General features: G+C 55.7%; 1 protein-coding gene across 1 annotated transcript in view; it reads right to left on the bottom strand.

Annotated features, from left to right (window-relative positions):
- Positions 1–11: 11 nt before the first annotated feature.
- phf2 (PHD finger protein 2) overlaps positions 12–27,206 on the bottom strand; it is a gene marked incomplete at its 3' end in the record, with an annotated part of 52,815 nt that continues 25,620 nt past the window's right edge. Inside the window, exons 5-16 of the mRNA XM_038289158.1 lie at positions 26,793–26,934; positions 26,526–26,712; positions 26,294–26,456; positions 26,097–26,184; positions 24,663–24,769; positions 23,625–23,716; positions 7,219–7,308; positions 6,708–7,007; positions 5,812–5,928; positions 790–905; positions 540–718; positions 12–450 (exon numbers count right to left, since the gene is read on the bottom strand). Coding sequence (XP_038145086.1) covers positions 12–450; positions 540–718; positions 790–905; positions 5,812–5,928; positions 6,708–7,007; positions 7,219–7,308; positions 23,625–23,716; positions 24,663–24,769; positions 26,097–26,184; positions 26,294–26,456; positions 26,526–26,712; positions 26,793–26,934 — 2,020 coding nt within the window. The remainder of the gene's footprint in view (positions 451–539; positions 719–789; positions 906–5,811; positions 5,929–6,707; positions 7,008–7,218; positions 7,309–23,624; positions 23,717–24,662; positions 24,770–26,096; positions 26,185–26,293; positions 26,457–26,525; positions 26,713–26,792; positions 26,935–27,206) is intronic.

Below are 27,206 nucleotides of genomic sequence, written 5' to 3'. Positions count from 1 at the left end.
TCCATCCGGACCAGTTCTGGTTCCCTGGTGTTTCTCCATCCGGACCAGTTCTGGTTCCCTGGTGTTTCTCCATCCGGACCAGTTCTGGTTCCCTGGTGTTTCTCCATCCGGACCAGTTCTGGTTCCCTGGTGTTTCTCCATCCGGTCCAGTTCTGGTTCCCTGGTGTTTCTCCATCCGGACCAGTTCTGGTTCCCAGTTCTGGTTCCCTGGTGTTTCTCCATCCGGACCAGTTCTGGTTCCCTGGTGTTTCTCCATCCGGACCAGTTCTGGTTCCCTGGTGTTTCTCCATCCAGAATAGCCCGTTCCCACAGAACGCCTGCATGGACCCAGACAAAGACGGCCCCAGAGAATTCGGTTCTGGTTCTGTTCAACCAAACCCACCTTGCTCACCGGAGGCTGGAACTTTGGCTTCTTGGCGGGCTGAAGAGGTTCTCTGATGTCCGACAGAACTGAAGAGGGAGAAGAGATGGTCAGCTAGGCGGGTGAACAGGTTCTGGTACCATCTAAGCAGAACCTCCGCTGTGATTCCAGTACTCACAGGAAAGGTCTCTCTTCACGGCGTTCTTCTTCCTCCTGATGGGGAACTCGTCGATCTTAAGCTCACCTTCGTCCGACACGTACTCATACTCGTCTCTCACCGCTTTGCTTTTGTCCTCCTTCAGGTTTTGTAAAGATCCAAAAACACTGGAGTTGGTCTGAGGTTTCAGTGTCTTGGAGCTGGAGAGAGAGAGCAGAACCATGAGTGGGAGGCCCTGACAGCCATGGCCACCATCAGGCAGCCATTTTACCTGCCCAGCTTCCTGTGGGACACGCTGAAGCTGAAGCGGTCTTTGTTCCCGGACAGCGGCGTTCTGTCCAACCGACACTCCTCCTCCATCTTCAGCAGGGAGTCTGGCTTGCTGTTCTGAAAAGGTCCAATCAGAAGGAGAGAGCAGAGATTTCAGGAAGTGACATCACATAAGGCAGCGGAGTGCATTGGTAGCTCAGGATCCAGAAACAACCACCGCCTGCCTCACCGACCCAATAAGATGGCTGCAGGTTCCCCACTTCTGTGGAACACACCCCACCCCCACATACTGCTAGCTAGCTAGAAAATGGCTCCAAGTTTAAAAAGGGAAATATTTCACCTCAAAGCAGGGAGATTGAAGACACGGGTCTTTTTCTAGTCATTTGGACTACTGCTCTCTGGTGTGGACATTGCTGCCACTCAAAAAGCTGCTGGAAGCTCAGACCCAGGCAGTCCGGTTGGTACAATCTGCTCCGTTAGCTCTAAAGTCAGCCAGAGGCATGGCCGCCTGTCCTTGCCTACTGTTGATAATAAGCTGCTTTTTATTACACTTCTGCTGTTTAAGTCAGGTATCAGCAGTAATGTTCCAGCTTTTATACAATCAAAAATAGTTCATGATCACAACACTAGAGGTTCCAGTAATGGGCAGCGTGTTTAACCCAAAATCAAAGCACTAAAGAGAGCTTCTCTAAATAAAACATCGCATCTTTGGAATAATCAACTGCAACATAGCTGCTGAACTCATAGTAAATAATCTAAAACAAACAGCACCGTTTGATGCCCTGAAGTGTTTTATTAGATGTTTTATTTTACTTTTTGGGATTCTCTGATCATTTCTAAACTAGAGCCTGGTTCTGGTTCTGCTGGAGCTTTCTTCCTGTTCAAAGGGAGTTTTTCCTCTCCACTGTTGCTACAAGCATAGCCAGTGTGAGGGATTGCTGAAGAGTCAATGAGTCGATGGTTTTCCTTAGATAGAAAACTTTGAATCAAACTGGATGATCTGGTGAACTGGAAAGTGACCTGAGATGACATGATGTGAATTGGCGCTATAGAAATAAAATGAATAGAATTTATTGGAAATGTAATATTTGTGACTGTGCTTTTTATTGTATGGCTAGAACACCCTGGGAAGGCTGGGAAGCTACGAGCTGCAGCTAGCTAACAGAGGAGAACTGTTCCGCGGTCCTGTAGACATTGATCACAGGCTGGGCAGCTATTAAAAAAAACAACTTGTTTGCTTTCAAACGGCCTTCATCTTTGTGGACATCCTGTATTAGGAGCTAAAGGCAGAACCATTCTGTTCCCAGAACATCCATGACCAGATGTTCCAGGGCCAATCCAACATGGCTGCCATGAAGCTGTAATCAAGCTTCCACCGAGTGTTTGTTCTGTGTAATCAGAGCGATCCTGAAGCTTTCTGTCTAATCAGCGCTAACGTTCTGGACGGGATTAATAGCTGGCACACGCCGCCTCTGTTTCTCTGCTTGCTTACATGAGTCAAAGGTAACCTTGGAGAGGAGCTAACAGGCTCTCCATCTGCAGATGATGCGAAGCAGCAGGCGGATAACATTCCTCAGAAGTCTGGCTCCAAATTTTCCATGAAACTGAAGCTCTCCGATGTCTGCCGTTTGTTCCCCAAGAGCTTCCTCCAATTATTCAGCAATGATCACACATCTGGACATGTGGAAGTGCTTAAAGGGAGGTGTTTGGATCTGGACATGGCTTAATTCCACTCAGTAAACTCTGAGCGGCTGGATGATGGACTGCAGAGCTGAAATGGGAGACTCGGGCCGTGTCATTACTGCCGAGTCCCACTTTGAAGTCAGTTAATTGCTTTTAGATGATTCAGGGTTTATTGTCTGTTCAAACATGAGGAACGTCAGCAGGATGCTAGCCTGGATGCTAGCCAGGATGACAGCCAGGATGATAGCCTGGCTGATAGCCAGGATGATAGCCTAGATGATAGCCTGGCTGATAGCCAGCATGATAGCCTAGATGATAGCCTGGCTGATAGCCAGCATGATAGCCTAGATGATAGCCTGGCTGATAGCCAGCATGATAGCCTAGATGATAGCCTGGCTGATAGCCAGGATGATAGCCAGGATGATAGCCTGGATGCTAGCCTGGATGCTAGCCAGGATGATAGACTGGATGCTAGCAAGGATGACAGCCCGGATGATAGCCAGGATGATAGCCAGGATGATAGCCAGGATGATAGCCCAGATGATAGCCAGGATGACAGCCCGGATGATAGCCCGGATGATAGCCAGGATGATAGCCTGGATGATAGCCAGGATGATAGCCTGGATGCTAGCCAGGATGCTAGCAAGGATGACAGCCCGGATGATAGCCTGGATGATAGCCCAGATTATAGCCTGGATGATAGCCTGGATGCTAGCCAGGATGATAGACTGGATGCTAGCCTGGATGCTAGCCAGGATGATAGCCTGGCTGATAGCCAGGATGATAGCCTAGATGATAGCCTGGCTGATAGCCAGCATGAAAGCCTAGATGATAGCCTGGCTGATAGCCAGGATGATAGACTGGATGCTAGCAAGGATGACAGCCCGGATGATAGCCAGGATGATAGCCCAGATGATAGCCAGGATGACAGCCCGGATGATAGCCTGGATGATAGCCAGGATGATAGCCTGGATGCTAGCCAGGATGATAGACTGGATGCTAGCAAGGATGACAGCCCGGATGATAGCCTGGATGATAGCCCAGATTATAGCCTGGATGATAGACTGGATGCTAGCAAGGATGACAGCCCGGATGATAGCCCAGATGATAGCCAGCATGATAGCCTAGATGATAGCCTGGCTGATAGCCAGCATGAAAGCCTAGATGATAGCCTGGCTGATAGCCAGGATGATAGACTGGATGCTAGCAAGGATGACAGCCCGGATGATAGCCAGGATGATAGCCCAGATGATAGCCAGGATGACAGCCCGGATGATAGCCTGGATGATAGCCAGGATGATAGCCTGGATGCTAGCCAGGATGATAGACTGGATGCTAGCAAGGATGACAGCCCGGATGATAGCCTGGATGATAGCCCAGATTATAGCCTGGATGATAGACTGGATGCTAGCAAGGATGACAGCCCGGATAATAGCCTGGATGATAGCCCAGATTATAGCCTGGATGATAGCCTGGATGCTAGCCAGGATGATAGACTGGATGCTAGCAAGGATGACAGCCCGGATGATAGCCTGGATGCTAGCCAGGATGATAGACTGGATGCTAGCAAGGATGACAGCCTGGATGATAGCCTGGATGCTAGCCAGGATGATAGACTGGATGCTAGCAAGGATGACAGCCCGGATGATAGCCAGGATGACAGCCCGGATGGTAGCCTGGATGATAGCCTGGGTGATAGCCTGGATGATAGCCTGGGTGATAGCCTGGATGATAGCCTGGATGAAAGCCAGGATGGTAGCCTGGATGATAGCCTGGATGAAAGCCAGGATGGTAGCCTGGATGATAGCCTGGATGATAGCCTGGATGATAGCCTGGGTGATGGCCAGGATGATAGCCTGGGTGATGGCCAGGATGATAGCCTGGATGACAGCCAGGATGATAGACTGAATGATAGCCAGGATGATAGACTGGATGATAGCCAGGATGCTAACCTGGATGATAAGCCAGGATGATAGACTGGATGATAGCCAGGATGATAGACTGGATGATAGCCAGGATGCTAACCTGGATGATAGCCTGGATGCTAGCAAGGATTATAGACTGGATGATATCCAGGATGCTAGCAAGGATGATAGCCAGGATGCTAGCCTGGATATTGCCAGAATAATAGCCTAGATGATAGACTGGATGAAAACCAGGATGATAGCCTGGATATTAGCCCGGATGATAGTCAGAATGATAGCCAGGATGATAGACTGGATGATAGCCAGGATGCTAACCTGGATGATAGCCTGGATGCTAGCAAGAATTATAGACTGGATGATATCCAGGATGCTAGCAAGGATGATAGCCAGGATGCTAGCCTGGATATAGCCAGAATAATAGCCTAGATGATAGACTGGATGAAAGACTGGATCAGGGGTGAATAACCAGTCGATCGCGAGAAGTTTTACAATGTAGACCTATTTATAGCTATGACAACAAAAAAAACTTTTAAAAAACACAAATCAAATCATTGATCACAAGAGGCCAATGTTTATTTTCATAATAATAAAATGAAAAATAAAAAGTATGCAAGGAACCTTTTTTTATCCATGCTGATTGCTGGGCATGGTTTCCTACGGTTGCTAGGTTGTTACCAGGGACTCTAAAGTGCGAAGAGGAATCTGAAGAGATAATGAGATAATGACATCTATCACAACTGATGGGGCTCCATCTATGGTTGGGCGCACTGCTGGATTCGTTGCTCTGTTCAAGCTGTCTGAAACTTTCCCGGATTTTTGGAGCTTCAACTGCATCATTCAACAACAACAACTGTGCGGCAATATTTTAAATATGAAGCATATCATGGTCGTTGCAATGAAGATCGCTTGCTCTGTTCAGGCCAGGAGTTTTCAGAGGCGTTCATTCCATGCACAGCTCGAGGAGGCAGGTGCAGACCACACTGATCTGCTGCTGCACACTGACGTCAGGTGGCTGAGCTGTGGCAAATCTTAGAAAGATTTTTGGAACTTTTGCCCGAAATTAAAAAGTTTCTAAAACAGTGAACAACCCACTCTGCTGTATTTTACATCTTCACATCCACATAGTTTGTACTTAGTATTTTCCTATTTTTATCTGTTTTCCTGTTGAATTTTAATCCATCTGCCAGTTTCTCTGCCAATCCCAACGCCCAGTGAAGTATATCGCTCTGAAATAGTGGACTTCCCTTCTCCTTCTTCCTGCTTTGACGTGATCTTTCAATTTCATCTTTTTTTAAAGTGCAGCCTTGAAAACTAGTAAAATGTATATATATATATATATATATATATATATATATATATATATTATAAGATGATATCCTGGATGATGCTTCCAGGTTTAGGGAGGAAACGCTCACCTTGTATTTCCATTTAGCTTCGGTCTTGTTTTTGTTCTGTTCTCTGATGTCAAACTTGTCCATGTTGTTCTGCTTTGACGTCTCTTTCTCAGACACGCTGAGGACATTTTTAACAACCTGGAATATCAAAGGAAACATACAGATGTCAGCAGAAGGTCAGGAAACAGCCATCATCCCAGCAGATGGTTGGTTATCATCAGCATCAGGAGAGGCTCTGCCTCTCTCTGGCTCAGATCATCACCATCATGCTGGACACTAGGGGGCGTTGTTTGCAGATGAGTTTCAAGGGCATCATCGTTTAAAGACTAAATAATCTTTGTCTCCTGTGGTCCTAAATGAAGGGTCGGATATGAGCCACTAGCTGCTGACTGCCTTTAAAGGCTACAGGAGACGCCTCACCAATGGTGGGATTCTGTCAGCTGTTCCTGCTCTGTCTCCCTGATGGCCAAGGATGACGGAGAGTCTCCGCCCCTAAACGCGCCGTAGGATGGAGATAGACAGCAGGATTAGCTCTAACCCCAGATGCTTCCTCTCTAACGGAGTCACACGTCCATGCACAGTGGAAACATTTGGTTTGTCTTATTTTGAAATGTACCAGGGCTTCTTCCTGTCTGGCTCACTGGCCGTTTTCCTCCGTTAGTCACGGTGAGAACAGACATGATGTTTCTCTGACAGTGGCGGAGGATGGCTCTCCATGGTAGGGTTCTGCTCTCTGATAACAGCACTGATGAAGCCCAAGATATTTTTTTACATAAATAAATAAACTTCATAAATGAAACGTGATTTTTCTGTAACTGAACAACCGGACATCTGCTGATCCACTGCTCACATCAGAACCTTAGAGCTTCACATATTGGGTTTATGGAAACGTTCTGGTTCTGCTGAAATGTTTTCACCTTTGGCTTTTTCTGCTGGTCCATCTTGCTGAGGATCTCCTTGGCATGGGACTCCAGGGCAGCGAAGCTGGAGGGCTTTGGAGGCGGTGATGGCTCCTTGGTCTTCTTCACTTTCTTCTTCTCTCCGTCTTTGACCTTTGCAGGCTTGGGGACCTTGGAGGCCTTTTTCTTGGGCCTCTCTCTGCTGGGGGAAGGGCTGCGCGGCGGGGAAACAAGCTCCTCGGCCTCAGAGTGGGTCCCAGCCGGCTCCTCTGCAGGCAGCTTGATGCTGGTTTCAGTCTTGATGGCTTTGGTTGCATTCTGGGGTGGAGAGCAGAGATAGTTAAGCCAGTGTTACCAACTAACCAACCAGAAACCAGAGAGAACCCTCATATTTATTCAGTCTGTCATACAAAGAGAAAAAAAATCTAATTGTTGCTAGGCAACAACTTTTACTCTGAATCTCTAAAGGGTCCAGAAGGGTGGGTGGTTGACCTTCCATGATGTCACCCCTAAGGTCCAATCATAGTACCTCTGACAGCCGGATCTCCCTGGCGAGGTCCTTGATGAGCTGGGAGGGTTTCATGTTCTCTGGAAGCTCGTCTTCGTGCTCCAGCAGAGCCTGTTGGAGGAAGAACTGTGTCAGGGTGATGCTGAAGTCAGGGTCAGGGTGGTGCTGAAGTTAGGATCAGGCTGGTGCTGAAGTTAGGATCAGGCTGGTGCTGAAGTTAGGGTCAGGGTGATGCTGAAGTCAGGGTGATGCTGAAGTCAGGGTCAGGGTGATGCTGAAGTCAGGGTGATGCTGAGGTCAGGGTCAAGGTGATGTTGAAGTCAGGGTCAGGGTGGTGCTGAAGTTAGGATCAGGCTGGTGCTGAAGTTAGGATCAGGCTGGTGCTGAAGTTAGGGTCAGGGTGATGCTGAAGTCAGGGTGATGCTGAAGTCAGGGTCAGGGTGATGCTGACGTTAGGGTCAGGGTGGTGCTGAAGATAGGGTCAGGCTGGTGCTGAAGTCAGGGTCAGGGTGGTGCTGAAGTTAGGGTCAGGGTGAAGCTGAAGTCAGGGTGATGCTGAAGTCAGGGTCAGGGTGATGCTGAGGTCAGGGTCAGGCTGGTGCTGAAGTTAGGGTCAGGGTGGTGCTGAAGTCAGGGTCAGGGTGGTGCTGAAGTCAGGGTGGTGCTGAAGTTAGGGTCAGGGTGGTGCTGAAGTTAGGGTCAGGGTGGTGCTGAAGTCAGGGTCAGGGTGGTGCTGAAGTTAGGGTCAGGGTGGTGCTGAAGTTAGGGTCAGGGTGGTGCTGAAGTCAGGGTCAGGGTGGTGCTGAAGTTAGGGTCAGGGTGGTGCTGAAGTTAGGGTCAGGGTGGTGCTGAGGTCAGGGTCAGGGTGGTGCTGAAGTCAGGGTCAGGGTGGTGCTGAAGTTAGGGTCAGGGTGGTGCTGAGGTCAGGGTCAGGGTGGTGCTGAAGTTAGGGTCAGGGTGGTGCTGAAGTTAGGGTCAGGGTGGTGCTGAAGTCAGGGTCAAGGTGGTGCTGAGGTCAGGGTCAGGGTGGTGCTGAAGTTAGGGTCAGGGTGGTGCTGAAGTTAGGGTCAGGGTGGTGCTGAAGTCAGGGTCAGGGTGGTGCTGAAGTTAGGTTCAGGGTGGTGCTGAAGTTAGGGTCAGGGTGGTGCTGAGGTCAGGGTCAGGGTGGTGCTGAAGTCAGGGTCAGGGTGGTGCTGAAGTCAGGGTCAGGGTGATGCTGAAGTTAGGGTCAGGGTGGTGCTGAAGTTAGGGTCAGGGTGGTGCTGAAGTCAGGGTCAGGGTGGTGCTGAAGTTTAAGGGTCAGGGTGGTGCTGAAGTTGGGGTCAGGGTGAGGGCTGAAGTTAGGGTCAGGGGGGGAGCTGAAGTCGGGGTCAGGGTGATGCTGAAGTCAGGGTCAGGGTGAGGTTTTGAAGTTAGGTGGGGTTTTTTTCTAAAGTTTAAGGGTGACCCGAAGTTTGGGGTCAGGGGGGTCCCTGAAGTTGGGGTCAGGGTGGGCTGAAGTTGGATAGGCGGGGTGCAAAGTCAGGGGATTGCTGAAGTTGGGGGGCCCGGGGGGGTCCCGGGAATTTTGGGGATCAGGTTTGGCTGCGAAGTCGGGGTTCAGGGTGGGTGAGGTCGGGGTTTCAGGGTGGTGCTGAAGTTGGGGTCAGGGGGGGTGCAAAAAGGTTGGGGTGGGGGTTTGGGCTAAAATTTTTTAGGGTCAGGGGGGGGGGCAGGGGGGTGAGGGCTAAGTTAGGGTCAGGGTGGTGCTAAAATTTTTAGGGCCCCGGGGGGGTTTCGAAGTTGGGGTCGGGGGTGCTGAAGTTAGGATCAGGTTTGGTGCTGAAGTCAGGGTGATGCTGAAGTTAGGGTCAGGGGGGTGCAAAAAGGTTAGGGCCCAGGGTGGGGTGAATTTAGGTTCGGGTGGTGCGAAGTCAGGGTGATGCTAAAGTTAGGGCCCGGGTTGGTGTGAATTTTGGATCAGGCTGGTGCTGAAGGTCAGGGTCGGGGTTGGTGCTGAGGTCAGGGCCCGGGGGTGGTGCTGAAGTTAGGGTCAGGGTGGGCTGAATTTTGGGTTTCCCGGGTTTTTGCGAAGTCAGGGTCGGGGGTTGGGGCTGAAGTTAGGATCGGGTGGTGCTAAAGTCAGGGTCGGGTGGTGTTTGAAGTTAGGGTGGGGTGGTGCTGAATTTTGGGGTTTCCGGGGTGGATCGGGAAAGTCAGGGAGGGTGGTCCCTTGGGGTAAAGGGTCAGGGGGGGTGCTGAATTTAAAGGGTCAGGGGGGGGTGCTGAATTTTAGGGTCAGGGTGGTGAAGCGGTCAGGGGGGGGTGGTGCTGAAGTCGGGTCAAGGGGGGCCCTGGGGGTCGGGGTCAGGTGGTGCTGAAGTTGGGGTCAGGGGGGGGTATTTAAAAGCGGGGTTTGGGGGCGGAAGTTAGGGCGGGGGTGGTGCTGAGGGGTCGGGGTTTCAGGGGTGGGGGCTGAAGCAGGGTGGTGCTGAATTTGGGGGTCGGGGTGGTGCTGAATTTTAGGGCCCAGGGTGGTGCTGAAGTCAGGGTCAGGGGGGTGTTTGAAGTTGGGGCCCGGGGGGTTTGCTAAATTTTAGGGTTTTCCGGGGTGGTGCGAAGTTAGGGTCAGGGTGGTGCGGGGGGGGGGGGGGGGGGGGGGGGGGGGCAGGGTCAGGGTGGTGCGAAGTCGGGGTTTGGGTGGGGGCTGGAAGTTGGGGGTTCGGGGTTGGTGCTGAGGCCAGGGCAGGGGGTGCTGAAGTCAGGGCCCAGGGTGGTGCGGGAAGTTAGGGTCAAGGTAGGTGCTAAAGGTCAGGGTCGGGGTGGTGTGAATTAGGGTCGGGGTGGGCTGAAGTTAGGGTAAGGGTGGTGCTAAAAAGTTAGGGCCCAGGGGGGTGCGGGAAGTTAGGGTCGGGGGGTGGTGCTGAAGTCAGGGTCGGGGGTGGTGCTGGGGGTCGGGGTCAGGGTGGTGCTAAAGGGTTAGGGTCGGGGGTGGTGCTGAATTTAGGGCCCAGGGGGGTGCTGAAAGTCAGGGTCGGGTGGTGCTGAAGTCGGGGCCCAAGGGGGGTGCTGGGGGTCGGGGGTCGGGTGGATGCTGAAGTTGGGGGTCCGGGGGGTGCGAAGTCAGGGCGGTGCTGAAGTTTGGGTCGGGGGTGGTGTTTAAAGTTAGGTCGGGTGATGCTGAGGTCAGGGTCGGCTGGTCCCTTAAAGGGTTAGGGCCCGGGGGGGGCTTAAGTGGGGGCCCAGGAGGGGTTCCCTGAAGTTAGGGTCAGGGGGGGTCCCTAAAGTTAGGGTCGGGTGGTGCTGGGGTCAGGGTCGGGGTTTGGTCCCGAATTTCGGGGCCAGGGGTGGTGCGAAGTTTGGTTCAGGGGGGGGTGCTGAAGTTTGGGCCGGGTTGGTGTGAGGTAAAGGGTCAGGGTGGGCTGAAGTTAGGGTCAGGGGGGTTGCTGAATTTTAGGGGTCAGGGTGGTGCTAAGTTAGGGTCAGGGGGGTTTGCTGAATTTCGGGTCAGGGTGGTTTGGCTAAAGGGGTCAGGGTCAAGGGGGGTGCTGGGTCGGGGTTTCAGGGGGTGCTGAAGTTGGGGTCAGGGGGTACTAAAGGGTCAGGGTGGTGCTAAATTTTTAAGGGTCAGGGGGTGCTGAGGTCAGGGTCGGGTGGTGCGAAGTTTTAGGGTCGGGGTGGTGCGGGAATTTCAGGGTGGTGCTGAAGAAGGGTCAGGGGGGTTCTGAATTTTAAGGGGTCGGGGGGTGGTGCGAATCAGGGTAAAGGGGGGCTGAAGTTAGGGTCGGGGGGTTGCTGAAGTTAGGCAGGGGGGGTTAAATTTTTCCCCCCCCAAGGGTGGTGCGGGAGGTAAATGGGGTCAGGGGGGTGCTAAAGTCGGGGTCGGGTGGTGCTGAAGTTGGGGTCAGGGGTGCTGGGGTGCAGGGTCAGGGGTGGTGCTGAAGTCGGGGTCAGGGTGGTGAAAAAATTGGGGGTAAAAGGTGTTGCGAGGCGGGGTGGGGTGGGGGCTGAAGTTAGGGTCAGGGGGTGTTTAAAAGTTGGGGGTCGGGGTTGGTGCTAAAGTTGGGGTTTCGGGGGTTTTGGCGGAAGTTAGGTCAGGGGGGGCTGAAGTCGGTTTCGGGGTTTGGTGCTGGGGTCAGGGTCAGGGTGGTGCTGAAGTTAAGGGGTCCAAGGGGTGGGGGGGCTGAATTTAGGGTCCAAATGGTGGGGGGCTAAAGGTTCAGGGTCAGGGGGGTTTGCTGAATTTTCGGGGTTTCCCGGAAGGGGGGGCTAAAGGGGGGCATTCCGGTGGGTTTGGGGGGCTTGAATTTTGGGGGGTCAGGGGGTGCTGAAGTCAGGGCGGGGGGCTGAAGTTAGGGTCAGGGTGGGGGGTTGGAAGGTTTTAAGGGGTCAGGGGGGATGCGGGGTTCAGGGTCAGGGCGGGGTGCTAAAATTTTAGGGTGGGGTTGGTGCTAAAGGGTCGGGGTTTCGGGAAAGGGTGCGAATTAAAGGGCAGGGGGTGTGCTAAAGGGTTAAAAGGGTCAGGGTGGTGTGAGGCAGGCCTGGGGGTGCGGGAAAACAGGGTCAGGGTGGTGCTGAAGCAGGGTCAAGGGGGTGCGGGGTCGGGGTCAGGGGGGTGTTTTGATTTTGGGGGTCGGGGTGGGGGCTGAATCAGGGCGGTGTTTAAAAGGTTGGGGTTTCAGGGGGGGTGCTGAGGTCAGGGTCAGGGGGGGTGTTTAAAGTCAGGGCCCGGGAGGGGCTGAATTTTGGGGTTCAGGGTTTTTTCCCTTTAAGGGGTCGGGTTTCCGGGGTTTGGGTGGCTAAAAGTTGGGGCGGGGGTGGTGCTAAATTTTGGGGGGTTCGGGGTTTGGTGCTGGAGGCGGGGTCAGGGTGGGGGGGCTGAAGTTAGGGTCAGGGGGGGGTGCTAAAGGTTGGGGTCAGGGTGGTGCTGAAGTTAGGGTCAGGGTGATGCGAGGTCAGGGTCAGGCGGGTGCTGAAGGTTGGGGGGCAGGGGTGGTGCTGAAGTCAGGGTCGGGGTTTGGTGCGAATTTTGGGGTTTTCGGGTTGGGGGTGCTGAAGTTGGGGTCGGGGTTTGGGGGAGGTCAGGGCGGGGTGGGGGGGCCTGAAGTCAGGGCAGGGGGGTGCTAAAGTCAGGGTCAAGGTGGTGCGGGAGGTGGGGTCGGGGTGGGGGTTTGGAAGTTGTAGGGTCAGGGTGGTGCTGAAGTCGGGGCCCGGGCTGAAGTTAGGGTCAGGGTGAGGGCTGGGGTTCGGGGTCAGGCGGGTGCTAAAATTTTAGGGTCAGGGTTTGGTGTGAAGCCCGGGGTTCGGGGGTGCAGAAGTTAGGGTCGGGGGTTTTGGTGCTGAGTTAGGGTCAGGTGGTGCTGGGGTCAGGGTCGGGGTTTGGTGCTGAAGCAGGGTCGGGGTTTGGGGGCGGGAAAAGTTGGGTTTCAGGGGGTGCGGGAAAGTTAGGGTCAGGGTGGGGGGTGGAGGTCAGGGTCGGGGGTGTGAAGTTTAGGGTAGGGGGTGCTGAAGGTAGGGTCAGGGGGGGGTTTGGAGGTCAGGGTCGGGGGTGGTGCTGAATTTAGGGTCAGGGTGGTGCTGAAGTTAGGTTTTCAGGGGTGGTGCTGAAGTTAGGGTCGGGGGGTGCGGGAGGTCAGGGTCAGGGTGGTGCAAAAAGTCAGGGTCAGGGTGGTGCTGAAGTTAGGGTCGGGGTGGTGTTTGAGGGCCCAGGGTGGGTGGGCGAAGTCAGGGTCAGTGGTGGTGCTAAAAGGGTTAAAGGGGTAAGGAGGTGCTGGGGTCAGGGTCAGGGGGGTTGTTTGAAGTTAGGGTAAAGGGGTGGTGCGGAATTTTTAGGGCAGGGTGGTGTTTTAAGTTGGGGGTCAGGGTGGTGCTGAAGTTGGGGTCGGGGGTTGGTGCTAAAGGGTCAGGGTCGGGTTTGGTTTGCTGAGGTTTCCGGGGTCGGGGGGGGTGCTGGGGTTGGGGTCGGGGGTGGTATAAAGTTAGGGCCCGGGTTTTTGCTGAAGTCAGGGTCGGGTGGTGCTGAAGTCAGGGTAAAAAGGTGGTGCTGAGGTCAGGGTCAGGGGGGTGCTGAATTTAGGGCCCGGGGGGGCTGGGTTCCCGGGGGGGTGCTGAAGTTAGGGCCCCGGGGGGGGCCCTGGGGTCGGGGTCATGGGTGGGGAATTTCGGGGTAAAGGGGGGTGCTGAAAAAAGGTTCAGGGTTGGTGTGGTTGGGGTCAGGGGGGTTTGCTGAGGCCCGGGTCAGGGGGGGGGTAAAAGGGAAAGGGTCAGGGTGGTGCTGAATTTAGGGGTTCAGGGTGGGCTGGGGTCAGGGTCAGGGGTTTAGGGGAAAGTCGGGGTCGGGGTTTTGGGGCTGAAGTTGGGTGGGTGGTGCTGAATTTAGGGTCAGGGTGGGGCTGAAGTTAGGGCAGGGGGGTGCGAATTTAGGGTCAGGGGGGTTTGCTGAATTTTGGGGGTCGGGGGGTGCTGAGGCCCCAGGGTCAGGGTGGTCCCGAATTTTAGGGTCAGGGTGGTGCTAAAGTTAGGGTCAGGGGGGCTGGGGTCAGGGCAGGGTGGTGCTAAAAGTTAGGGTCAGGGTGGGGGGTTTTAAAAGTTAGGGCAGGGTGGTGCTGAAGTTAGGGTCCAGGGGGGTGCTGAAGTTAGGTCAGGGGGGGGCTGAGGTCAGGGTCAGGGGGGTGCTAAAAGTTAGGGCCCGGGTGGTGCGAAGTTAGGGTAAAGGGTGGTGCCTGAAGTCAGGGCCCGGGTGGGGTTGAAGAAAGGGGTTTCAAGGTTTTGGTGCTGGGGTTGGGGAGGGGAGTGGGGGTGCTGAAGTTAGGGTAGGGGGTGCTAAGGTCAGGGGGTGCTGAATTTGGGGTCGGGGTGGTGCTGAGGTCAGGGTCAGGGTGGTGCTAAAGTCGGGTGGTGCGGGAAGTTGGGGTCGGGGTGGTGCGAGGTCGGGGTTTTCAGGGTGGGCTGAAGTCAGGGTGGTGCTAAAGTTAGGGCCCAGGGTGGTGCTGAAGTTGGGGGTCAGGGTGGGGGCTAAAAGTCGGGGCCCGGGGGGTTGCTAAATTTAGGGTCAGGGTGGGGGCGGGAAGTTGGTTTCAGGGGGTGCGAAGTTGGGGTCAGGGGGGGTGCTGGGTCGGGGGCCCAGGGTGGTGCTAAAAGTCGGGCAGGGGGGTTTGCTGAAGTTAGGGTCAGGGGGGGTGCTGAATTTTAAGGGTCGGGGTGGTGCTAAAGGGTTAGGGTCAGGGGTGCGGGAGGCCAGGGTCGGGGGTGGGCTAAATTTTTAGGGGGGGGGGTGGGGCTGAAGTTGGGTTTCAGGGTGGTGCAAAATTTTCAGGGCAGGGTGGTCTAAGTCAGGGTCAAGGGGGTGCTGAGGCCGGGGGTCAGGTGGTGCTGAAGTTGGGGTTTTTCCCCGGGGGGTTGTGCTGAAGCAGGGTGGGCGGGAAGTTGGGGGCCCGGGGTTGGTGCTGAGGTCGGGGTTAAAGGGTGGTGCGGAAGGTCAGGGTGGTGCTGAAATTTTGGGTAAAGGGGGTGCTGGGGGCAGGGCCCGGGTGGTGCTAAAGTCAGGGGGGTGCTGAAGTTAGGGTCAGGGGGGTGCTGAAGTTGGGGGTCGGGGTGGTGCGGGGAATTCAGGGTCAGGGTGGGGGCTAAAAGTTGGGGGTCAGGGGGGGTGCGAATTTTGGGTTCGGGGGGTTGGGGCTGAAGTTAGGGTCGGGGTTTGGGGGCTGAGGCCAGGGTCAGGGTGGGGGCTGAAGTCGGGGTCAGGGTGGTGCTAAAAGTTAGGGTCGGGGGTGGGGGGGCTGGGGTCAGGGTCAGGGTGGTGCGGGAAAAGTCAGGGTCAGGGTGGTGGGAAGTTGGGGGCCCAAGGGGGTGTGGGGTCAGGGTCAGGGTGGGGGCGGAAAGTTTGGGTCGGGTGGTGCTGAAGTTAGATTTCCAGGGGGGTTTGGCTGAATTTTAGGGCAGGGTGGTGTTTGAATCAGGGTCAGGGTGGTGCGGGAGGTCGGGGTGGGGTGGTGCTGAGTTAGGGTCGGGTGGGTGAAGTTGGGGGTCGGGGTGGTGAAAAAGTCGGGCAGGGTGGGGGGAAAAAGGGGTCTGGGGTAGGGGTTTGGGCGGGGGGCTGAGGGTTCAGGGGGTCAATGGGGGTGTTTGAAGTTTTGGGGTTAAAAGGGGTGGGGGTTTTTTGGGTTTTTAGGGCCGGGGTCTGAATTTTAGGGTCCGGGTTTTTTGGGGGGCTTGAGGAGGGTCCGGGGGGGGGAGGGGGGCGGGGGAAGGGGGTTTTGAGGGGTTGGGGGGGTGGGTGGGGGGGTTGGGGGGGGTCCGGGGGGGGGTGAAGGCCCGGGGGGGGGGTTTGGTGCTGGGGAAGGTCAGGGTTTCAAGGTTTTGGGGGTTTAAGGATATTTAGGGCGGGGTTTTTTTGCTGAAGTGGGGGTTTTGGGGGGTGGGGGTTACCCAAAGGGGGGGGGGTGGGGGGCGACCTTTTTTTTTAGGGGTTTTTTAGGGGTTTGGGAGGGGGGGGAAAGCCCCTTTTTAGGTTTCCAGGGGGGCCGGGGTTTTGGTTGGTTTTGGGGGTTTTTAGTTGGTGTTTTGGGGGAAGGGGGTTTAAGGGTCAGGGTGGTGCTGAATTTTGGGTTCGGGGTGGTGCTAAACCGTTGGGTTTTCAAACATGGGTGGTGCTGAATTTGGGGTCAGGGGGGGTTGCAGAAGGGTCAGGTGGTGGTGCTAATTTTTGGGGTCGGGGGTGGTGTTTAAAGTTGGGGTTTTCCGGGTCGGGGGGCCTGAAGTTGGGTCAGGGGGGTGCGGGAAGCCCCGGGTTCCGGGGTGGAAAGGGGGAAAGGGGGGTTGAGGGGTCAGGGTGGTGCTGAAGGTATGGTAAAGGGGGGGTGCTGAAGGTCGGGTCGGGGTGGTGCGGGAATTTAGGTTTCAGGGTGGTGCTGATTTAAATTGGTCGTGGTGGTGCTAAAGGTGGGGTCAGGGGGGTGCTGAGGTAGGGTCGGGTGGTGCTAAAGGGGGCATTTCGGGTCATGGGGTGGTGCTGAAGTTAGGGGGGCGTTTTGGGAGGGGGGGTGCTAAAGGGTTAGGGGTCAGGGTGGTGTGGAGGTCAGGGTCGGGGGTGGGGCTAAATTTAGGGGTAAAGGTGGTGTGAAGTTGGGGATTGAGCTTTAAAGTTAGGGTCAGGGTGTGGTAAAGAGGTCACAGTGGGGTGCTAAAAGGTCAGGCCCAGGGTTTTGTTTAAATTTAGGGTCAGGGTGGTGCGAATTAGGGTCAGGGTGGTGCTAAAGGTCAGGGGTCAGGGGGTGCTGAGGGGGCGGGTCAGGGTGGTGCTGAAGTTGGGGTTCGGGGGTGGTGCAAAGGTAGGGTCGGGGGTGGTGCTAAAATTTAGGGTCAGGGTGGGGCTGAATTTAGGGTCAGGGTGGTGTTTGAAGTTGGGGGTAAAGGGGGTGCTAAAAGTTGGGGTCGGGGGTGGTGCGGGAATTTTAGGGTCAGGGGGGTGCTGAAGTTGGGGTCAGGGTGGTGGGGAAAGTCGGGGTCAGGGTGGTGCGAAGTTATGGTCAGGGGGGGCTGAATTTAAAGGGTCCAGGGGGGGATGCTGATTTTAGGGTCAGGGGGTGCTGAAGTTAGGGTCAGGGTGGGGGGGCTAAAATTTAGGGGGGTTCAAGGGGTGGGGGGTGCTGAAGTTAGGGTCAGGGGTGCTAAAGGCCCCAGGGCCCAGGGGGTGCTGAAGTTGGGGTCAGGGTGGTGCTGAAGTTAGGGTCCGGGGTGGTGCTGAATTTAGGGTCAGGGTGGTGCTAAGGCCGGGGTCAGGGGTGGTGCTGAATTTGGGGTGGGGTTTTAAAGGGGTGGGGGGGCCTAAAGGGTTAGGGTCAGGGGGGGTTTGCTGCAAGTCGGGGTCAGGGGGGCCGGTTTGCTGGGGGGGGAATTTTGGGTCGGGTTTTGGTGCCTTGAATTTTAGGGTCGGGGGGTTGGTGAGGCGGGGGAGGTCAGGGTCAGGGTGGTGCTGAAGTCGGGGGTTCAGGGGGGTGCGGGAATTTTGGTTCAGGGGGGTGCTAAAGTTAGGGTCAGGGTGGTGCTGAGGCAGGGTCGGGGTGGTGCTGGAATTTTAGGGTCAGGGTGGTGGGGAAGTTAGGGTCGGGGTGGGCTGAAAGTTAGGGTCGGGTGGTGCTGAAGTCGGGGTTTTCAGGGGGGTTGGGGCTGAAGTCAGGGTCAAGGGTGGTCTGAAGTTAGGGGTCAGGGGTGCTAAAGTTAGGGTCGGGGTTTGGGTGCTGAAGTCAGGGTCAGGATGGTGCGAATTTTGGGTCGGGGTTTGGTGCTGAATTTTGGGTCGGGGTGGTGCTTGGGGTTCGGGCCCGGGTTTGGTGCTGAAGCCCGGGGTCAGGGTGGTGCTGAAGTTGGTTTTCGGGGGTGGTGCTAAAATTTTGGGGTTTCAGGGTGGGGCTGAATTTTGGGGTCAGGGTGGTGCTAAAGGGTCAGGGTCGGGGGTGGTGCTGAATTTTGGGGGTTCAGGGGGGTGCAAAAAGGTTGGGGTTTCGGGGGGGTGCTGAAGTTGGGGGGCCCGGGTGGTGTTTAAAATTTTAGGGTCAGGGTGGTCCCTGAGTGGGGTTTCCCAGGGGGGTTTAATTGGGGTTTCAGGGTTTGGTCCCTAAAGTCAGGGTCAGGATGGTGCTAAAGTTGGGGTTTCGGGGGTTTGGTGCAAAAGGGTTAGGGTCAGGGGGGGTGCTGGGGTCAGGGTCGGGGGGTGCTGAATCAGGGCAGGGTGGTGCTAAATTTGGGTTCCCGGGGTGGTGCAAAAGTTAGGGTCAGGGGGGGGTGCGGGGTCAGGGGTCGGGGTTTGGGTGAAGTTGGGGGTTCGGGGTGGTGCTGAATTTTTAGGGTCAGGGGGGGTGCGGGCCCGGGGGGTCAGGGTGGTGCTGAGTCGGGTCGGGGTGGGGGCTAAAGGTTTGGGGTTTCAGGGGGGTTTGCTTGAATTTTAAGGGTTCAGGGTGGGGCTGAAGCCCAGGGTCAGGGTGGTTGCAAAAATTTAAGGGCCCCAAGGTGGTGCTAAAGGGTTAGGGTAAAGGGTGAGGGGCTGGTTGGGGGTTCGGGGGTGTTAAATAAAGGTCGGGTCGGGGTGGGTGCTGAAGTCAGGGTCAGGGGGGGTGCGAATTAAAGGGGTCAGGGTGATGTTAAATTTTAGGGTAAAGGGGGGGGGGGGGTGAAGTAGGGTGGGGTGGTGCTGAGGTCAGGGTCGGGGTGGTGCAAAATTTTGGGTCAGGGTGGGTGGGTCGGGGTCAGGCGGTGTAAATTTAAGGGTCAGGGTGGTGATGAAGTTGGGGGTCAGGGTGGTGCTGAATTTTTGGGGCAGGGGTGGTGTTAAAAGTCAGGGTCAGGGTATGCTGAAGTCAGGCCGGGTGATGCAAAAGTTAGGGTAAGGGGGGGTTTGCTGAAGTTAGGGTAGGGTCAGGGTGGTCTGAAGTTAGGGTAAAGGTTTGGTGCTAAATTTTGGGGTTTCAGGGGGGTGTTTAAAGTTAGGTTCAGGGTTTGGTGCGGAAGTTAGGGTCGGGGTTTTGGTGTTTTGAGGGCCCGGGGTCGGGGGGGGGTGTTTGAAATTTTGGGGTCAGGGTGGTGGGGTGAATTTTGGGTCGGGGGTGGTGCTGGGGTCGGGGTCAGGGTGGTGCGAATTTTTAGGGTCGGGGGTGGTCCCAAAGGGTTGGGGTCAGGGGGTCTGAAGTTAGGGTCAGGGTGATCCCTGGGTCGGGCAGGCTGGGGGCAAAGGGTTGGGGGTCGGGGGTGGTGCTGAAGGGGGGGTTTTCAGGAGGTGTTTGAATTTGGGGTTTCAGGGTGGGCTAAAGGGTTGGGTCGGGGGGTTTTGCTGGGGTTTTCGGGTCAGGGTGGGGGCTGAAGTCGGGGCCCCTTGGGTGGTCCCTTAAGTCGGGGCCCAAAGGGTTTGGGTGTGAGGTCAGGGTCGGGGGGTGTTTTAAGTTAGGGCCCGGGGGGTGCTAAAGGGTAAGGGGGGCTGAAGGGGGTTTTCGGGGTTTGGTGCGGGAATTTTGGGTTCAGGGTGGTCCCTGAATGTCAGGGTCAGGGGGGGGTGCGGGAAATTTTGGGTCAGGGCGGTGTAAAGTTAGGTCAGGGGGGGTTTGGTTGTAAGTTGGGGGCCCAGGGTGGTGCTGAATTTAGGGTCAGGGGGTGCTGAAGTCGGGGGTCAGGGGGGGGTGCTAAAAGTTAGGGTCGGGGGTGGTGCGGAATTTTTAAGGGGTTCGGGGTTTTGCTGGGTCAGGGGTCAGGGCAGGTGCTGAAGTTAGGGTCGGGGTTTGGTTTCTGAAGTTGGGGTCGGGGTGGTTTGAATTTAAAGGGTCAGGGAGGTGCTAAATTTTCAGGGCCGGGTGGTGCTGAAGTTAGGGCCCGGGTTTGGTGTTTAAAAGTTAGGGTCAGGGGGGGCCCTGAATTAGGGCAGGGTGGGGGCGGGAATTTCGGGGTCAGGGGGGTGCTGAATTAGGGTCAAGGGGTGGGGCTAAAGGGTTGGGGTCAAGGGTGGTGCTAAATTTCAGGGTCAGGGATGGTGTGGGTTGGGTCAGGGTGGTGCTGAAGTTAGGGTCAGGGTGGTGCTGAGGTCAGGGTCAGGGTGGTGCTGAAGTCAGGGTCAGGGTGGTGCTGAAGTTAGGTTCAGGGTGGTGCTGAAGTTAGGGTCAGGGTGGTGCTGAGGTCAGGGTCAGGGTGGTGCTGAAGTTAGGGTCAGGGTGGTGCTGAAGTTAGGGTCAGGGTGGTGCTGAGGTCAGGGTCAGGGTGGTGCTGAAGTCAGGGTCAGGGTGGTGCTGAAGTTAGGGTCAGGGTGGTGCTGAAGTTAGGGTCAGGGTGGTGCTGAAGTCAGGGTCAGGGTGGTGCTAAAGTTAGGGTCAAGGTGGTGCTGAAGTTAGGGTCAGGGTGATGCTGAAGTTAGGGTCAGGGTGGTGATGAGGTCAGGGTCAGGGTGGTGCTGAAGTCAGGGTCAGGGTGGTGCTGAAGTTAGGGTCAGGGTGATGCTGAAGTTAGGGTCAGGGTGGTGCTGAAGTCAGGGTCAGGGTGGTGCTGAGGTCAGGGTCAGGGTGGTGCTGAAGTTAGGGTCAGGGTGGTGCTGAGGTCAGGGTCAGGGCGGTGCTGAAGTTAGGGTCAGGGTGGTGCTGAAGTTAGGGTCAGGGTGGTGCTGAAGTTAGGGTCAGGGTGGTGCTGAAGTCAGGGTCAGGGTGATGCTGAAGTCATGGTCAGGGTGATGCTGAAGTTAGGGTCAGGGTGGTGCTGAAGTTAGGGTCAGGGTCAGGGTGGTGCTGAAGTTAGGGTCAAGGTGGTGCTGAAGTTAGGGTCAGGGTGGTGCTGAAGTTAGGGTCAGGGTGGTGCTGAAGTTAGGGTCAGGGTGATGCTGAGGTCAGGGTCAGGGTGGTGCTGAAGTTAGGGTCAGGGTGGTGCTGAAGTTAGGGTCAGGGTGGTGCTGAAGTCAGGGTCAGGGTGGTGCTGAAGTCAGGGTCAGGGTGGTGCTGAAGTTAGGGTCAGGGTGGTGCTGAAGTTAGGGTCAGGGTGGTGCTGAGGTCAGGGTCAGGGTGGTGCTGAAGTCAGGGTCAGGGTGGTGCTGAAGTTAGGGTCAGGGTGGTGCTGAAGTTAGGGTCAGGGTGGTGCTGAGGTCAGGGTCAGGGTGGTGCTGAAGTCAGGGTCAGGGTGGTGCTGAAGTTAGGGTCAGGGTGGTGCTGAAGTCAGGGTCAGGGTGGTGCTGAAGTTAGGGTCAGGGTGGTGCTGAAGTCAGGGTCAGGGTGGTGCTGAGGTCAGGGTCAGGGTGGTGCTGAAGTTAGGGTCAGGGTGGTGCTGAAGTTAGGGTCAGGGTGGTGCTGAAGTTAGGGTCAGGGTGGTGCTGAAGTTAGGGTCAGGGTGGTGCTGAAGTCAGGGTCAGGGTGGTGCTGAAGTTAGGGTCAGGGTGGTGCTGAAGTTAGGGTCAGGGTGGTGCTGAAGTCAGGGTCAGGGTGGTGCTGAAGTTAGGGTCAGGGTGGTGCTGAGGTCAGGGTCAGGGTGGTGCTGAAGTTAGGGTCAGGGTGGTGCTGAAGTTAGGGTCAGGGTGGTGCTGAAGTTAGGGTCAGGGTGGTGCTGAAGTCAGGGTCAGGGTGGTGCTGAAGTCAGGGTCAGGGTGGTGCTGAAGTTAGGGTCAGGGTGGTGCTGAAGTTAGGGTCAGGGTGGTGCTGAAGTCAGGGTGGTGCTGAAGTTAGGGTCAGGGTGGTGCTGAAGTCAGGGTCAGGGTGGTGCTGAAGTCAGGGTCAGGGTGGTGCTGAAGTTAGGGTCAGGGTGGTGCTGAAGTTAGGGTCAGGGTGGTGCTGAAGTTAGGGTCAGGGTGGTGCTGAGGTCAGGGTCAGGGTGGTGCTGAAGTCAGGGTCAGGGTGGTGCTGAAGTTAGGGTCAGGGTGGTGCTGAGGTCAGGGTCAGGGTGGTGCTGAAGTTAGGGTCAGGGTGGTGCTGAAGTTAGGGTCAGGGTGGTGCTGAGGTCAGGGTCAGGGTGGTGCTGAAGTCAGGGTCAGGGTGGTGCTGAAGTTAGGGTCAGGGTGGTGCTGAAGTTAGGGTCAGGGTGGTGCTGAAGTCAGGGTCAGGGTGGTGCTAAAGTTAGGGTCAAGGTGGTGCTGAAGTTAGGGTCAGGGTGATGCTGAAGTTAGGGTCAGGGTGGTGATGAGGTCAGGGTCAGGGTGGTGCTGAAGTCAGGGTCAGGGTGGTGCTGAAGTTAGGGTCAGGGTGATGCTGAAGTTAGGGTCAGGGTGGTGCTGAAGTCAGGGTCAGGGTGGTGCTGAGGTCAGGGTCAGGGTGGTGCTGAAGTTAGGGTCAGGGTGGTGCTGAGGTCAGGGTCAGGGCGGTGCTGAAGTTAGGGTCAGGGTGGTGCTGAAGTTAGGGTCAGGGTGGTGCTGAAGTTAGGGTCAGGGTGGTGCTGAAGTCAGGGTCAGGGTGATGCTGAAGTCATGGTCAGGGTGATGCTGAAGTTAGGGTCAGGGTGGTGCTGAAGTTAGGGTCAGGGTCAGGGTGGTGCTGAAGTTAGGGTCAAGGTGGTGCTGAAGTTAGGGTCAGGGTGGTGCTGAAGTTAGGGTCAGGGTGGTGCTGAAGTTAGGGTCAGGGTGGTGCTGAAGTCAGGGTCAGGGTGGTGCTGAAGTTAGGGTCAGGGTGGTGCTGAAGTTAGGGTCAGGGTGGTGCTGAAGTCAGGGTCAGGGTGGTGCTGAAGTCAGGGTCAGGGTTGTGCTGAAGTTAGGGTCAGGGTGGTGCTGAAGTTAGGGTCAGGGTGGTGCTGAAGTCAGGGTCAGGGTGGTGCTGAAGTCAGGGTCAGGGTGGTGCTGAAGTTAGGGTCAGGGTGGTGCTGAAGTTAGGGTCAGGGTGGTGCTGAGGTCAGGGTCAGGGTGGTGCTGAGGTCAGGGTGGTGCTGAAGTCAGGGTCAGGGTGGTGCTGAAGTCAGGGTCAGGGTGGTGCTGAAGTTAGGGTCAGGGTGGTGCTGAAGTTAGGGTCAGGGTGGTGCTGAAGTTAGGGTCAGGGTGGTGCTGAAGTCAGGGTCAGGGTGGTGCTGAAGTTAGGGTCAGGGTGGTGCTGAAGTTAGGGTCAGGGTGGTGCTGAAGTTAGGGTCAGGGTGGTGCTGAAGTCAGGGTCAGGGTGGTGCTGAAGTTAGGGTCAGGGTGGTGCTGAAGTTAGGGTCAGGGTGGTGCTGAAGTCAGGGTCAGGGTTGGGGAGGGGGATTTAAGCCAGGGCCCGGGTTGGGGCGAATTTTAGGGTCGGGGTTTAAATGCTGAAGTCAGGGGGTTTAGGGTGGGATGGGCCCAGGGTGGGTGGGCTGAGGTCGGGGTTTGGGCTGGGGTCAGGGTCGGGGTTTGGTGCTGGGGTCAGGGTGGTGTTTGGGGGTCAGCGTCGGGGGTGGTGCTGAGGTAAAGGGTGGTGCTAAAAGTTGGGGTTTCAGGGGGTGTGAAGTGGGGTCAGGGTGGGTGCTGAATTTCAGGGCCCGGGGTTTTGGGGCTAAAAGTCAGGGGTCGGGGGTTGAGCTGAAGTTAGGGTCGGGGTGGTGCTGAAGTCGGGGTCAGGGTGGTGCTGAAGCGGGTTTCGGGGTTTGAGCTGAAGTCGGGGTTTTCAGGGTTGAGCTAAGTTGGGGGTTCGGGGTGATGCTGAAGTCAGGGTTAGGGGGGTGCTGGAGGTCGGGTCGGGGGGGGGTTTGCTAAAGGTAAAGGGTGGTGCTGAGGTCAGGGTCAGGGTGGTGCTGAGGTCAGGGTGGTGCTGAGGTCAGGGGTCAGGGTGGTGCTGAGGTCAGGGTGGGTGCTGAGGTCAGGGTGGTGCTGAGGTCAGGGTCAGGGTGGTGCTGAGGTCAGGGTGGTGCTGAGGTCAGGGTCAGGGTGGTGCTGAGGTCAGGGTGGTGCTGAGGTCAGGGTCAGGGTGGTGCTGAGGTCAGGGTGGTGCTGAGGTCAGGGTGGTGCTGAGGTCAGGGTCAGGGTGGTGCTGAGGTCAGGGTTCGGCCGCTCATACCTGTTTCTTGGTCCACGCTCTGAAGGCTCCATTGATGATTTTGGCGCCATGTATCAGGTATGCTGCGGGCTGCTTGTTGGCTTTGTGTAAACCTGCAGAAAAAGAGAAGGCAGAGGTTGCTAAGCCCAGACAGACTTGGAAAGGAAAAACCAGGGCAATGCAGAAGAGGAGGGGTCAGATAGGTCAGCCACTGTTACACATCAGCCCCAGCAGGGGGAGCCGAGGAGTGGCGCCTCTAGGCCTCAGCAGGCTTCATGTGAGGTCAGAGAAAGCCCTTCCTGCCCTTTAGGGTCGGTTCACTGGGACCCTAAACCTGCTGCTCTGGTACCAGTTTGGCTCATAAAGTTCAGATGGTTCAGATGACAACAGAACCAGCATGGAGGACGGGTCAGAGGACAGAAATACAGGAGATAGAAGAACCAGCACACTGCAGGTGTGAGAAATGTAGGTTGCAGCGTCATGCTGGGGGAGGTGTTTCTACACGAAGGTCAGAGGGAGGAGCTAAATGCAAGGAGATGGAGGTCCTGCTGCTGCAGGCAGCACCACGGCCAGCACCCCTCCATGCAGCAGATCCATCCAACATCTGCTGCATGTTTCCATAGCAACACCTCACCAGCTTCATACTGTGGGGTCAGACGGTTAGATGATCATCAGGGCAGCTTTGGAAAGCAGGAGGTAAGAGACGGAGGCGGCGAGCAGCGAGCGCTGGGCCGCTAAGGGGAAAATAAAAAGTGGGTGTCTCCAGTAGCTCAATAAACGTATTCAGATCCAAACTGAACACGTTTCTATCAACCTTCTGCTTCCTATGGCATCTCTGCACTCGTTAAAATAATAAACTGTTTAAAAAGAGGGAAGAATCGTCCCTCAGTCAGAGTCCGCACTCTATAAGCATTTAGGCTGACCCTGCGCTGCAGAAGGAAAGCTGCTCTGACTCCATCCTTCCTTTCCTCTGCTTTCTCTGGAAAAGGACCGATTAAAGAGAAAGGGACTTCCTGAGAACGCAGCACTGAACAAATGCTAGAAAACATAGCGGCTCACCTTTGAAGCGCTCCAGCAGGTGGCGTCCCACATACCAGCACGCCGTCTCAAAGTTGGGGAACGGGGTCAGAGTCTTCACCTTCAACCTCTTCTCGATTTCATACGCTCTGAGGAGAGGAAGCATGTTGGGTCACCAGCAGCTAGCATACATCACAGCAGGGTTAGTTAGCTCATTCCGAACCATGTAAGTGCTCGCTAACTGGGGTTAGCTAGCTCATTCAGAACCATGCAAATGCTCGTTAACCGGGGTTAGCTAGCTCATTCAGAACCATGCAAATGCTCGTTAACCAGGGTTAGCTAGCTCATTCAGAACCATGCTAGTGCTCGTTAACCGGGGTTAGCTAGCTCATTCAGAACCATGCTAGTGCTCGCTAACCGGGGTTAGCTAGCTCATTCAGAGCCATCCTAGTGCTCGCTAACCGGGGTTAGCTAGCTCCTTCAGAACCATGCAAATGCTTGTTAACCGGGGTTAGCTAGCTCATTCAGAACCATGCAAATGCTCGTTAACCGGGGTTAGCTAGCTCATTCAGAACCATGCTAGTGCTCGTTAACCGGGGTTAGCTAGCTCATTCAGAACCATGCTAGTGCTCGTTAACCGGGGTTAGCTAGCTCATTTAGAACCATGCTAGTGCTCGTTAACCGGGGTTAGCTAGCTCATTCAGAACCATGCAAATGTTCGTTAACCGGGGTTAGCTAGCTCATTCAGAACCATGCAAATGCTCGTTAACCGGGGTTAGTTAGCTCATTCAGAACCATGCTAGTGCTTGCTAACCGGGGTTAGCTAAATCCTTCAGAGCCAAACTAGTGCTCGCTAACCGGGGTTAGCTAGCTCCTTCAGAACCATGCAAATGCTCGTTAACCGGGGTTAGCTAGCTCATTCAGAACCATGCAAATGCTCGTTAACCGGGGTTAGCTAGCTCATTCAGAACCATGCAAATGTTCGTTAACCGGGTTAGCTAGCTCATTCAGAACCATGCAAATGCTCGTCAACCGGGGTTAGCTAGCTCATTCAGAACCATGCTAGTGCTCGTTAACCGGGGTTAGCAAGCTCATTCAGAACCATGCAAATGCTCGTTAACCGGGTTAGCTAGCTCATTCAGAACCATGCAAATGCTCGTTAACCGGGGTTAGCTAGCTCATTCAGAACCATGCTAGTGCTCGTTAACCGGGGTTAGCTAGCTCATTCAGAACCATGCAAATGCTCGCTAACCGGGGTTAGCTAGCTCATTCAGAACCATGCAAATGTTCGTTAACCGGGGTTAGCTAGCTCATTCAGAACCATGGAAATGCTTGTTAACCGGGGTTAGCTAGCTCATTCAGAACCATGCTAGTGCTCGTTAACCGGGGTTAGCTAGCCTATTCAGAACCATGCTAGTGCTCGCTAACTGGGCTGGGTTGCTTCAAAGGGGCCAATGCGTCTTTAAAACCACTGACCTCATCTGCATCTCCACACTCAGGTTGTGGACAAAGTGTCCACAGAAAGCCAGGCAGTCGACCGGGGTCAGCACGGCGTTGATCCATCCTGATCCAAAGAGAAACATCATCATCATCATCATCATCAGACTCAGACAGAACGACCAATCAAAAAAAAGCCGTCCTGTTTCTGACACAGACACCTTCCTGAGTCTGACCTGATGGGACGAAGAGTGTCTGGCCTTGCTTCAGGGTGCATTTGTAGCACTTGTCCACCTGGTCGGCGAAGAACATGCCGCTGTGGTTGGACGATGACCTCCAGCGCTCATACAGGGACAGGTTGGCAGAGGTGGGCTTGATAAGGAAGAAGATCTTCTCTCCCTGCAAACAGGAGCAGATGTTCAGCGGCATGTGAATGGCTGAACGCCAGCGTGCCAAGAAGCCACTGACCTTCAGGACGTGGTACCACACGGAGGCGCCGCCGCACTCGATGTGGAAGTCCGTGTAGCTGTCCTTCACGCAGATCAGACAGTATTTGGTGACTTTGGGTTTCCCCAGCAGGGCGTCGTCGGGCCAGTAGTTCTCCACCCAGGACAGGCGCCGCACTATCTGAGGACTCTCTACGATGGAGCTCATCCTGGAGAACACAGAGAGACACGGTGGTCAGGTCTGCTGCAGGACGCTGCCTTCAGGCGTCCCGCCACTCAGCCGCCGCACCTGGTGTCGGAGAACTCCAGGTTGATCACGTTCAGAACCTTCTTCCTGTTGGTGCTGTAGTAATAATCCACAAACTCTTTGAGCTTCATCTGGCTGTCCGTCTGCTTGGTGACGTCCACCACGTTGACGGTGACGTCTGGACCTGAGAGGACAGGAGAGGACAGCGTGAGAACATCTTACAGAACATCTCCTGCCCCCCACTGACAGAGCGCTAGCTCCCCCTGCTGGAGGACTGATCGGCTTCTGCACCTCCTGCTGCCTCAGAGCTTTCTAACAGGGAACCAATAGTCTCTGATTTATTCAGGACTGATGGTCACATGATGACTGAGAAATACGAAGCTTCTGAGGATCAGAGAAACCCTCAGGGAAGCAGCTTCAGTTACTCCAGAACTGTCAGAAGACAGCGTTCTTGGT

The sequence above is a fragment of the Cyprinodon tularosa genome, unplaced genomic scaffold, assembly GCF_016077235.1.
Source record: "Cyprinodon tularosa strain WSP-4 unplaced genomic scaffold, ASM1607723v1 ctg264, whole genome shotgun sequence".
Taxonomy (NCBI): Eukaryota; Metazoa; Chordata; class Actinopteri; order Cyprinodontiformes; family Cyprinodontidae; genus Cyprinodon; species Cyprinodon tularosa.
This window is presented reverse-complemented; position numbering and strand designations above follow the sequence as displayed.